General features: G+C 50.0%; 1 protein-coding gene across 3 annotated transcripts in view; it reads left to right on the top strand.

Annotated features, from left to right (window-relative positions):
• The window catches only part of RNF216 (ring finger protein 216), a 76,558-nt gene extending 63,734 nt beyond the window's left edge, over positions 1 to 12,824 (top strand). For all 3 annotated transcript variants that reach the window (XM_054643900.2, XM_077186869.1, XM_077186870.1), the window contains 3 exons: positions 480 to 702; positions 8,418 to 8,487; positions 9,478 to 12,824. In XM_054643900.2, coding sequence (XP_054499875.2) covers positions 480 to 702; positions 8,418 to 8,487; positions 9,478 to 9,797 — 613 coding nt within the window. In that variant the 3' untranslated portion in view covers positions 9,798 to 12,824. The remainder of the gene's footprint in view (positions 1 to 479; positions 703 to 8,417; positions 8,488 to 9,477) is intronic.
• Positions 12,825 to 13,125: the final 301 nt, after the last annotated feature.

Here is a 13,125-nt window from a genome sequence, read left to right on the forward strand (position 1 = left end):
CTGGAGCATAGCAGCCAAGCTTGGAAGAGAAATACATGGTCATGGCAACTTTGTAGCCAGAGCAACAGGCAAACATAAAAGCTAGAGGTGACAGCCAAATGTTTGCTTTTCCTGAACTTTATCTCCTTGGCTGTATTTTCCTTCAGCCAACTCAAGCATCCAAGTGCCCTTTGGCCCTTGAACTTGCATCTCAAATTCCTTCCAAGCCAGAGGCTGGTGCTTTGGCTCTCGTGGAAACCAGGATCAGGGCTGCAGCATGCAGCCAGTGATTGACTTTTTTTCTCTTATTTTGTTCTGAGCTGTCATGGGCTGGCTCCACGTGGAGCTGAGCCCAGACCTCCTTGGAACAGCAGCAGGCTTGGGGATGGAATCGGAGCAGAGAGGAGGGGGTTAAAGCCTTGCTGGGGTGCTGTAAAAGTCATTTTATCACAGGCTGGTGAGTGCAAACACCCCTTTGCTAATCCTCCCTGGTCTTGCAGAGAGGAGAAGATGACAGCTGCCCGGATTAGGAAGTGCCACAAGTGTGGGACAGGCCTGATCAAGTCGGAGGGCTGTAACCGCATGTCGTGCCGCTGCGGCGCCCAGATGTGCTACCTCTGCCGGGCTGCCATCAACGGCTACGACCACTTCTGCCAGCACCCCCGCTCTCCTGGGGCACCCTGCCAGGACTGTGCCAAGTGCTCCCTCTGGACAGACCCCACAGTAAGTAACAAAGGATTTTTGTCAATGATTCTCACCCCAGTTTCCATCACCGCCCACACAGGCACTTTGCAATACACACATTCCACTGGGGGGGAAATGGTTTTAGTCAGCTCAACTTTTACCTTTCCCAAGGCAGCTAAAACACCACACTGGGATCCTGCAACAGCACAGAGTCACAGCTGACCACAGCTTGGGAGGAGCTGATGTTGCCTTAGGGAAAATCAGCTCCTTTCAGATGAGGGCTTTGGCTGGGAGTGCTCTGAGTGCTGTTCTGCAGAGTGAGGCTGGTGGGGAGCAATGCTGGCAGCAGGCACAGCAGCCAGCTTTGGGATTATTGGGACTCAGTCCTGCTTTTGCAGCTCAGATGGTGTTGGCATGGCCTGGCATTTGGAGGCAAGGAGAATTGTGGTTTTGGTGCTCATATGATCTGACTGCTGGCTGTGAAACCTGTCACAGAGATGGACCCATGAGAAAATTGCCTGCAAGCCCAGAGTTGTAGTTTGGGTCCATTCTCAGGGCTGTTGTCAACAGCTGCAGAGGGAGAGCTGAAGTGTGGAGTGAGCTGTAGTAATTTAATACAGCTCCTATCTGTGACAGGCTTGGGAAAACTTGCTGCAGCAAGTAAATCTCTGTAAATAGAGGTGTTCAATACTGTAAATCCAGGAGTGTTGGAAGGAGCAGGAGTTGAATTTCCTGATTTTAGCAAAGCCGCAGAGAAACACTAATGTGGATCTGCCTTCCCAGGGCTGGCCTGAACTTCCTTTTTCCTAATGGTTCTTTGTCTTGGGTTTCTGCAGCTTTCCAGGCTGTTCCCAGCCCCCCTGTCTGCAGGGAATGTGCACAATCCTGCATCTGCACAGAGTCAGGGAAAATCCACTCTAAATCTCTCCTTTCTACCTCCAGGCTCTTGGGGATCTCCCAGCAATGTCACAACCAGCATAAGCTTCCAAGTCTTTTGCTTGCCTGCTTTTATTCCCTGAATTATCCTGTCAGTGTGAGCTGTTAAACTATACACAACCACCTCCTTGCAGGCACCCCTGGAGCATTTCTGACACCTGGTTCTGAGTCTCTGGGATTGCTGTCCCACTCCTTTTCCAGCAGGATGTGATTTGGGGCTCAGCAGTGCTGGCATCCGTTGTTCCTGCCAGGCTGCTGATTGTGCTGGGGGATGGCATTTGTTCAGAGCCAGAGAAAACATGAGGCCTCTCAAAAAAGCTCGTACTGTACTTTCAAATAAATAAATAAATAAGCAGCACAAAGAGGCCACTGTCACCAGGCCCTTTCCACCTCTCTAATTAACCAATGTTGTGGCAAAGGAAAATTTCCCACTGTCAGCACAGAGCTGGCACTGCCTGCTCTTTTATTATTTAATTCTTTTTTGGATGATGGAGTGCTGGTGGGCTGGGGAGGTGAAGCTGGGTGATTGTCCTTTCTGCAATGCACAGAGTAACACAAAACTCAACTGCTGGCTTGAAGCTGCAATGATGGTATTTCTGTGCATGGTCCTCCCTCATAAGGGGCTTAGGGACACCAACCCAACCCCTCCAGGGTGATCTCTGCTCTCACATGGGACCTGGAGACAAGAATTAGCCTGGTAGATGTAAAGAGGAAAATGGACTTTGAGTCTTGACATGGAGATTTGAAAGACTGGAAGATCATTGCATCAGTAGTGTTCTGTTCTTTGCCAGGGATAACGTCCATCCAAGGCATGGCTTTGAAAGATCTGGTTTGAGTCTAAATCCCTATTATTTACAGCAAAATTCAGGTTTCTTTAAAATAGGGAACCTTTGTTCTTTTCCAAATGTTTAATGTTTTCCCAGTCTGAAACAATTCTTGTGAAAGTATAAGTAAACCTACTCATTAGCTTGGGTTAAAAACAAATTAAAGGCAGTCCTCTAGGAATGGCAGCATCTGTTAGTCTTTGTCTCAAATGATCTTGAGAGAGTAAAGCAGAGGCTTCAAAATTTCCCATAATTAAAGGTTAGTTAAAATTTTGTCCCTAAGCTGTAATCAGGCTGGAGTCTGATTTAAAAGTATCGGTGCAATATTTGCTGGCTCTGAGACAAGCTGCAGTCCTGCTGTGGTGAGCAGCTTCCAGGGGGGCCAGGCAGGAATTGTTTAATCCCTGCATTTCTTCTGGAGCCAACTGGTGCCCTGCACCCCTGTAGGAGGTGCCAGGAGCCCTTCCCAGGGAGCTGCTTGGCCTAAAGTCCTCGTGTCCCCCAGTCCATGCAGGCTCTGCTCTGCAGGAGAGGCTGATGCAACATTGCCAGAGACAAAGCTCAGGAGGGAGCAGTGGGAATAAAGCTGTTAGAAAGCATCCAGGGGAGAGATGGTGCAGGGCCTTGAGGGGAAGCTGTCTGAGGAGTGTTTGGTTTGTTCAGCTGAGGGGAGATTGATTGATTGATTTGGGGCTGCAGCTCCAATCTCTGCTCTCTGTGAGCAGGGACAGGACCCAAAGGAACATCTGGAGCTGTGTCAGGGAGGTTTAGGTTGGATATCAAGAGAAGGTTCTGCCCCCAGAGGGTGCTGGGGCCCTGGAGAGGCTGCCCAGGGAATGGTCCCAGCCCCAAGGCTGCCACAGCTCCAGGAGCATTTGGACATCACCAGGCACAGGGTGGGATTGTTGGGGTCCTGTGCAGAGCCACAGGTTGGACTTGATGATCTTTGTGCATCCCTCCCAGCTCAGGACACTTTATGGTTCTACACATTGGCTCTGGGATGGAAGGGCTGTGTTTGCCCTGATTTCTAAAAATCTGTAGCAAACCTAAGGCTGCTTGTGTGCATTTCATCCACTTTTTACAAATCCTGGGATGCAATGGGGATTAATGCATTCTGGTAAACCAGGTTCTGCTCTCAAACATATTATTTTGAATTTAATACTCATCTTTGGGCTCTCAGTAATATTGCACAGAGGCTTTTTTTTGGCTTTAAAGTTTTAAGATGTTTTCAGTAAACTCTTAAAACCCTCCCAAAGGCCCATCGTTAAAGTTCAAAGCAGAAGACTAATCATCATGAGGTGTTTGCAATTATCCCCCCTTCTGGTGTTATAAAAAGATGATGTTGAGAGAAGACTCTGTAAAACTTCAAATGCATCAAGGAAATGCATGAAGTGCACAGTGCTGCCTTTAGGATTTGGAAGCGAGGATGGGGGGAAGCTCCCCTAAGTTTAGGATGTGGAGTTTGTGGTGGGTTTGGGGTTTTTTTAACTGCTATAAAATGCCTCAATCATGAGCATATGGTTCATCCAGGGGATTTCACACAAAGATATGGAATGCCTGTTGCTAAAATAACTCTGCATTTCTTGAACTCCAGCGTGTGCTTGGTCCCCATGCTGGCCCCCCTTTTCCTGCAGCACTGCGGATGCCCTGTTCCACTTACAGCACAGGCTGCTTTTATCCCTGCTTCCTGCTGCATGGAGGAGCACCCAGAGACAGCCCAGGCCTGTTCTTGCTCAGCCTCTCCACAGCTGATCTGGGAATGATTTGAAACAAAACCCCTCAGTCCTTTGGAAGCCTCCGTCGTGAAAAATCATTTCAAGTTTATTAGAAACGGCTGCGGCCACACGTACATGGAAAAAAGAAAGCAGTAAAGAGGCAGAAAGGGGGAGGCAGTGGTGCTGAAGCACTTTCTAAAGTAGGGGAGGAGTTGCAGAGCCCAGAAATAGGCACCAGGACTCTTGTTTTCCCTCTTTTCAGGAGGCGGCAGCCGCTTGCCGGTGACACTTAATAATTAAAGATAACGAGAAGCGCAGGAGATAAAAACAGAGCTTTCAAAAGCTCCCTGGCTGGCACTTTTGTTCTGGGCAGAGGAGGTTTTATTTGGGGGGAGGTTGTCTCTGTGTGACTTGCTGAGCTTTTATCTCTTTTGCTGCTGTATTTTCTCATTCCCAAGGGCAGTTTGTTTCTGCAGCAGCTCGTTCTGCTTGTGGCAGGGCCCTGTGTGGATGCTGGGTGAGGCTCCTGTGCAGCAGCATTGTTGGATCAGGCCTCCCTGCCATGAAAAGGTGCCTCTCTTAGCAACCCAGCCCTGCTCCTCGCTAATCCATCCACAGACCAAGCCCTGTGTGCTGCTGTGATTGGCTCCGAGATCGCTGCATTCCCTGGATTCAATGGCAGGGAGCTGAAAGGAAAAGCTTCCTCCATGCCATGCTGTGAGAGCCTTTCCCAGGTGGGGGATGGCAAGGGCAGGCTCCCACACTGGCCAGGGATCAGCATTTGTTTTCCTTGGCTACAGCATGGGATGCACAGAGCATTCTGCTGCTGGGTCTGGAGCAAAGCTTGGTGATGTTCTGTCACTTGAAAACACAGCTCCTGCTAATGACCATGTCTGCTTTCTGCAGATAAAAAGGGGTGAATGCATCTCAGAGATCCTTTGCATTTTCCTCCTGGCCACCTCCCTTCTCCCGTGATGCAGCAGAGTGTGGGGAAGGGCCACGCTGTAGCATTGCCCTGCATTTCCTCTCTGGCAGAAAAGCCAAGTTACATCTTTGCTCACAAAAACTGCCCAGTGCTGAGACCCCACCCCCAGGGTTGGGAGGTTGCTTTTTTCCTTTTTTCCTTTTTTCTTCTTAATTTCTTTTTTTTTTTTTTTTTTTGTCTTGCTGTAGGCAAGGCAGCTGACAGGAAGATGACTGTTAACTTGACAAGATAAATGCCTTCAATCCACACAGCCTGTGAACAGGCCATTAAAATTATAATCTAATCCTTTATTAGGGGACTTGAACCCGCTCAGGGAAATGGACACAAGAAGCTTTTGAAATCTTTCTGCAGCCTCCACCCCATGTGATGTTAAAAGGTTTCTCACCACAAAACCAGCCATAAGTGTGCTAATGAAATCTTAATTTTCGGTGTGGGTGCTTTACCCCTCGATGAATCTGTCATCTTTCTAATTACTGTGGTATTAAAAAACAGCCTTTGCTTCCAAAGAATTAGGAGTGTTTTGTAAGATTCACTAAAATAGCACCAGGACTTGTTTGTTGGTTGTTTTTTTTTCTAATTCTGACCTGCACAATATGTATTAGGCAGAACTTGTGGCATCAGCTTTCTTAAAGAACAGCCTAAAATTATCTTGCTGTTTACATATCATCAATTCTTTTGTTCCATCTGGGATGTGGATCTTTCCTAAATACTGCAGGTATTGAACGGTGCTGTGCATTCATCACTTGCCAAATTTAATGTCAGCCTCTTAATGTGTAGTGGGGTTCTTTTTTTTGTTCTTATGATAATAATGGATACCAGTCTTTCAGAAATACTGATGCAAAAAAACCAAAAATTCCAAGCTAAATCTTGGTATGTGGCATTAAGCATAAGCACTTCTTAACCTTCCAGTGGGAAAATACACTTTTATCAGCAGAGAAGCAAGAGGGCTGATAAGGTCTGTTCTTGGAGATGGGGATTGTTGTGGCTCTGCTGTGATTTGTGGTTTCAGAACTCGTCAGGAACTCACCATCCTGATCCAGGTCTGCTCCTGGCAGGGTTTGCACCCAGGGTGTGCTGTGAGCTCTGCCTGGCTGGAGCTGAGTGGGTTCTGTGGCTGCTGCACTTTGGGGGATGTGTTTCATGCTGTGCTGGGCAGCTCTGGGCTCAGTTTGGAGGTCTGGCAGATGGGTTCCCTGTTCCCAGGAGCTCTGGGAGCTGCAGTAATCAATTCCAGCAGCACCTTGGGCCAGTGCAGCTGGCTGCAGCCCCGGGGCAGATGGATGTGTCCAGCCCCATCTGAGGGAGGTCAGCTGCAGTTTAGACTGGGAGGCTGGAGCAGCCCTGCCTGCAGAAGGGTCTGGGGAAGCTGTCTTTGTGTCCAGTTTTGTGCAGGACTGACCAGAGCTGCAGCATCAGGGGCGGTGACAGGAAGGGGAAGCACCACTTCACAGGATTAACCATAGATTTTTGTTGGAAAGGACTTTAAAGCTCATCTTGCTCCACCTCCTGCCATGGCCAGGGACACCTTCCACTGTCCCAGGTTGCTCCAAGCCCTGTCCAACCTGGCCTTGGGCACTTCCAGGGTTGGGGCAGCCACAGCTTCTCTGTGCCAGGGCCTCCCCACCCTCCCAGGGAAGAGTTTACTCTGTAATCACAGACTTTAACTTAACAAAATGCTTTTACTTTAGTCTAAGGGCACATTTCTGGGCTTTAAGGTAAGGTTTATCCTTTGTGTGGGGAAAGGAGATACTGGGTGATCTTGCTCAGCTGAGCTTAAAATATATTTCTTGTCACATAAACCTTCAGGTGCATCTTCTCCAGTAATAGAATGAAATGGGAGTGGTGGCTGTGTCCATTTTCAACAGCATTGCAAAATACAGTCTGAGAAGGAAAAAAATTTAAAAAATCAAGTCTTAAAGCTTGAAACCAAGCTTTGGGAGTGCTGCTGGGGCAGCTAAAGAGCAGGGGGTGTTTGGCTGCCTGTGGAGCCATGCCCAGCTGGTTTTCCAGCCAGGAATACTGATACTACAGGGGTAGTTATGCATTCCATATAGGCTCAGAAGAGCCATTCTTCAGCAGCTTTTGTGGAGATAGATAAGCTGTAATTAACAGCCCATGCAAGCAGCCTGCTTGGGAAAGAAAAAAAAAAAAAAACAAAACATGTCCTGGAAAGTCTTAATTTTTAACCATCGACTCAGAGAATAATAAAAGTGAGGGAAGTATTGAGTTTTTGGCTTGCTGCACATTAAGATAACTTCAGTCTCCCAGGGAAACCTTATCTGGTGGTGGAGGAGGGGATTTCTCCACAAGCTTCCCAGGCTGTGCATGTGCAGGACTGGCAGCTGGGGACTGGGAAGCTTAAAATCATCTCAGTGTAGCTGCATACACGAAGCACATTTTCGATTTAGTTCCAGAGCACTCTTCAAAATAAGGGATTTTTCACGTTAAGAGTGTTCAGGAAGAAATTTATGTGTTTTGGCAGTACTGAAATTAGGGTGACTAAAACAAGCAGAGCCTTGTGCTTTGTGGAGTCCTTGGGGCTCAGGGTTCCAAGCACTGTCCTGGAGGTTTGGCTGCTCTCCCTGAAATCTCCAGGTTTGGTTCCATCCCCACAGACATGCAGAAACTCACCTGAGGCTTCATTGCATCCTTGGATCTCACTGGTGCTCCTTTGAGTTAAGAGAGCTTAAGGTGATGAGAGGCAGCAGGACAAATTCAGTTTCTGGCTTGTTCTTGCCTTCTCAGTGAGCAGCAGCCCTGCAGATTCTTGCTATAACCTCTAGACAGACATTAAAGAACCATATTTCGATTTATGCCCTTCTTAGAGTTACAGATAAGATCTAAATGGCACCATTTAGCTACTAGAGCCAGGATTTAAGTTGTGTTAATTCCAGCTGTTGGGCCAAAAACTCTACAAGTGCTAGGATAATGTAAATATTTAATAGACTATTGCCATTAAAAAGATTAACAGCTCTTCAGAGGGGTGGAGCTGGGTCGCTGTTCTCTGGTTTCCGTCAAGTCGATGAATTTTAGTGCTGATCTCCCTGGAAAGCTGATCCAAGCATCTTGGTCATACTCCATAAAGTGCAGGTTATTTGTGCTGCTGCAGTTCCCCCATCACAGCTTTGCTTTTGGGTAAATCTAGGCCAGCCCCAAACGAGGACAATTCAGCCAAATTAATCTTTGTTGGTTTTCCCTGTGAAAATGTGGTGAAAAGAAAAGCAGCACTGAGAGAACAGAAAGCTGCTGCAGCAGGAATTCTCCCACTGATTCTTGGTATTCCTTGATTTCTAGGAAGATGATGAGAAGATAATTCATGAGATTCAGAAGGAGGCTGAAGAGGAGCAAAGAAAGAAGAATGGGGGTAAGTCACTGTTGGGATCAAACTGAGGATGGATGGTGGGACAGCACAGGGTTCCCAGCAGCTGATGGGTCTCTGGACCTGCACTGGCTTCTGTTCTCCTGGAGGCTGGTCTGTTTTTAAAGTGCTGTTGCCTGCAGACTTTTGCTGGGATTGTGAGCAAGATTTTTGTGTCCATCTCTCATGTGGCACCAGCGTTGTGGATGTCTCTGCTTGTCAAAGTAGCTGAGGGGCATCAGAACCTCTGAGCTGTGGTGTTGGGGGGCACAGGGGCTGCCCCACATCCACAGCAGGAAACGTTCCCCCTTTGTGGGGTGGTGTTGGTGAAAGGAGCCGGGCTGGAGAGCTCAAGGGGCAGCAGTAATGCTGTGCAATGTGCTTGGGATGGGGCTGCTGATGGTGGTGGGGCGCTGAGCTGCACTTTGGGGCGCTGAGCTGCTCTGTGGGGTGATGAGCTGCTCTGTGGGGCGCTGAGCTGCTCTGTGGGGTGCTGAGCTGCTCTGTGGGGTGATGAGCTCATGGATGGGGCGCTGAGCTGCTCTGTGTGGGGCGCTGAGCTGCTCTGTGTGGGGTGATGAGCTGCTCTGTGTGGGGTGATGAGCTGCTCTGTGTGGGGTGATGAGCTGCATTTTGGGGTGCTGAGCTGCTCTGTGTGGGGCACTGAGCTGGCTTGGAGGGCTCTGAGCTGCTCTGTGTGGGGCACTGAGCTGCTCTGGGGTGTGCTGAGCTGCTCTGTGTGGGGCGCTGAGCTGGCTTGGAGGGCTCTGAGCTGCCCTGTGTGGGGCGCTGAGCTCATGGATGGGGCGCTGAGCTGCTCTGTGGGGCGCTGAGCTGCTCTGTGGGGTGATGAGCTGCATTTTGGGGTGATGAGCTGCCCTGTGGGGCGCTGAGCTGCTCTGTGGGGTGATGAGCCGCTCTGTGGGGTGATGAGCTCATGGGTGGGGTGCTGAGCTGCTCTGTGGGGTGACCGCTCTTTGCTCTCCCCCCGTGCAGAGAACAGCTTCAAGCGCATCGGCCCTCCCGTGGAGAAGCCCGTGGAGAAGATCCAGAGGATGGAGGCCATCCCCAGGCCGGTGCCTCAGAACTTCCACCAGCCCCGGATGCCCCCATACCCCTTTGTGCACCCCCCGTTCCCCCTGCCCCCCGTGCGGCCCCTGTACAACAACATCCCCCTCAACATCGGGCCCATCCCCGCTCCCTACGTGCCCCCCCTGCCCAACATGAGGGTGAACTTTGATTTCCCCCAGATCAACGTGCAGCTGGAGCACAACCTGCCTATGCACTTTGGGCCTCAGCCCCGGCACCGCTTCTGACCCGCCCCACAGCACAGGGCAAAGCCACCACCCCTTAATGGCACCCCCTCCCCACTCCAGCCCCTCTGGGGTTTAGCCAGCAGCCAGGGGACTCAGTGTCCCTGTGCTGCACCCTCTCTAGGGCTTCTCCAAATCTTTGCAATCCAACATTTCAACCTGTGCTGCCACGGGGTTTGGTGCTACATTTCCCAGGGGTGGAATTCCCCCCTGAGCTGGGCATCTCCAGATGTTTTGTTTTGACAAAGCCTGTTCAGGCAGCTGTTGGGAGGAAAAGTGAGGCTTTGTAGGACACAGGGATACAGCTGTTCCTTGGGGAATTCCCAGAAATCCTGCCTTCCTGCTGGCCAGAGCAGCAAAGTGAGTCCTGGAGGAAGGGAGGAGACACTTGGCATCCGAGTAAGCATAAAACCTTCAGGAGTGAGGAGCCTGTGGTGAGGCTCAGGGCTGGGGTTCCTGTGTTCTCCAGCATCCCTGTATCCTGCTGGCACCTCCCAGCAGAAATAAATTGTTCAAAAGCAAGTCAATGTAGCATTTTTAGTGTGCCTCACTCTCCAAGCAGAGCGAGGGGCTGCAGCAGCTGTCCCACTGCTCAGGGCTTGGTAGGAAGCCCACAGCCATGTTCTGTTTGGGGGTGTTAGAAATTGGCAGGAGATTTGGGCACCCAAATCTTTGGCTGGACTAAACTTGCCCCCTTTGAAGGGCTCAGTTTTCCCCCCAAAGGTGTGTGCCCCTCAGCTTCTGAAACGTGGCCTTTGCTTTGCTGCTCTCATCTGGCATCCCAAACCTCCCCCAGCTTCTGGCAGCAGTGCTCAGGCAGCTGTGGAAACACCTGGAGCCAAAGCTGTGCCCTTTATTGCAAAAACTGCCTGGGAGACACCCAGACAGACGTGCAGGCAGTGATGTGTCCTGTGGTAGGAAAATTGGGAATGTTCAGCTTGGGAGCTCCTGTACCCCAAACCCTCACAACCCAATGGGCGGCTGGAGCCTCATGCTGCAGGAAGCTGGCTGCTTCCACAGCACCAAATAACTCATGAAAATGTGTGTGTCAGCTTAATTGGCTTTGGAAAAGTGTGTTAAAAGTTAAACCTGAGTATTGCTGGGCTTAGAAAGTGAGGGAAAAGCAAAACTTCCTTGTGAGAGGTGGGGAGTGCAGTGCTGGGCTGTGGGAGGAGGGTGGCACAAAGCCCTTTCTCCACATCCCTTGGCTGTGCTACCTGGTACAGGCCCCATCTAGAAAAGAAAATGGTTGGAGTGGAAAAAACCCCTCTTCCCAGGAATGTTGGGCTGGCTTTTAGCAGCCCATTTGTGCTGTTGTTCTCCAAATGTCTTGTTCTGGCCTTCATCCTGTTCTGTCCTGCTGGGAGCTCTCTGGGTGCATTTCCCCTCTGTCATTCCCCCCTGTATTTCAGCATCCAGGTGTTTTGTGGGTTTCTTTGGTTTTTTTCAGGTAAAATTCCCTGTCTCCACCTCACAGCTTCTGCCAAAGCCCCAGTGCAGCGCTCCAGGAGCCCTCGGGTGTGCAGGGGCACAGGGTGTCAGGGGGATGCTCCTGCACAGGGGCCTGGCACAGCATTTGGGGACTGTTCTCCCCAGGAAGGTCTCCCAGACTGGAGGATTTCCCTGCCTTGTGGAGCTGAGTGCTTTTCCCATTGCCTGTGGGTCAAACATTCCCTGTGGAGCTCCCTGGCTCCTCTGTGCCGTGGCCTCTCTAGCATTAATAACCAACTGCTGTTCCCTTGCTGCTGGAATTTTCTATTTCAAATTAGTTTATTCCTGGCAGGGGTGTGGGGGCTGCAGGAGCTCTATCATTTGCTGCTCAGCTGGGCTTTGACCAGGTTTAAATCCTGCCTTGCACTGACTGATTCCTGCAGCAGCCAGGGACAGGAATCCTGTTGGGCTTGGGGAGGGAGAACTTTGTCACAGCAGCTGCTGAGAGAACACACCCAGGGCAGAAGAAGCAGTGGTGCCTTCCCTCCTGGAAAGGGAATCCTGTTTGCTTAATAGCTGAGGTTTTATGGGCTCAAGGGCTGGTTTGGATGAGCCCTCCAGGCTCTCCAAGGGATTTGCCCTTCCTGGTGGGTGCAGGAGGGATCAGGCAGTGGCCCAAACTAAGAAGGAAATAAGATGATCATCCAGCAAAAAATGGTGGTGCAGGAATGTGTGGGCATGGAGAGCTGAGCCTTGGCAGAGGGAAGTGAGGGTGTGGAGCAGAGGGGCTGCAGAGGTGGCACAGGGAGGTTGGGGCTGTGATCCATCGGGGTCACTGCTGCCCTGGCACAGCTGTCGTGGTCCTGGAGGAGCCTGGAGGATACAGAGGGAAGGGAAGGGAGGGTTCCCTGGGTCCCCTGCCAAAGCCAAGGGGTTGCTTGTGTCCAGGAGAGGATAAATCAGTGCCTGGCCTGTGGTGTGCAGGTACACCATGCCCAGCACACCCAGCACTGCCCCTCTCCCCATTGCACCAAACCTTGCAGCCCAAGCACGTGGCTGCTCCTCCCCTCTAACCCAGGAGATCTCAAGTTGCTTCTGAATCTGTGTTGATTTATTAAAAAAAAGGAGAGAAAAAGCCCGAAACTTTTACTGAGCCACCCAATGCAGCCTTGACCTGGTTTCTAACTCCTGCATCCCACTTTCCCTCTTGTCTCACAGTCTTTGGAACCACTTGTTTAAAGGTTTTGAAGGCAATGAGGAGGTTGCTGTGCCCAGGCTGATCCCATAACAGGTACTTCTTACAGCTAATTGCAGTGTCCCATTTACTTGCCTTAAAGGTGGAGAGAGAAACTTAGTATTTGCACTTAGCAAAACGTTGTATTAAAAGAAAAAAAGACCTGTAAAGATGTGCATGTTCTGCAACTTTGTATAACAATAGCTGAAAATAAATAGGTGGTTTATTAAAAAAAAAAGGAGAAAAAAACCCCAAAAAATATTTTTCTTTACATTCTGGTAGTAAACAGTTCTAATATTCTGTGTGTAAAAAGTTCCTGTATTATATTGTAATTTGAATTTTTGTAAATAAATTTGTGCACTCTGGCTTTTCACCTGTGTGCTTTTCTTACAGCCATGACCTTGTCCTCCCATCCTGCCTTTGCCATGGAAACTCCCCAGATTGTAAGGCAAAACCCCAGCTGACCCTCCTGGAACAGCTGAACCTGTTCCCTGTGCTCCCAAGGAAAAACTGGATGGGATAGAAAATGGTTTCCAGTCACTCCTTTAAATGGAAACCAGGATGGGGGGGAAGGGTGAGGGGATTTCCCCTCTTGCTGGAGTCTGGTGAAAAAAGGAAATGTGTGCTGGCAGCTGGGGAGGGGCAAGGGGGAGAGTCCTTCCTGCA

This window comes from Agelaius phoeniceus, chromosome 16, assembly GCF_051311805.1.
Source record: "Agelaius phoeniceus isolate bAgePho1 chromosome 16, bAgePho1.hap1, whole genome shotgun sequence".
Taxonomy (NCBI): Eukaryota; Metazoa; Chordata; class Aves; order Passeriformes; family Icteridae; genus Agelaius; species Agelaius phoeniceus.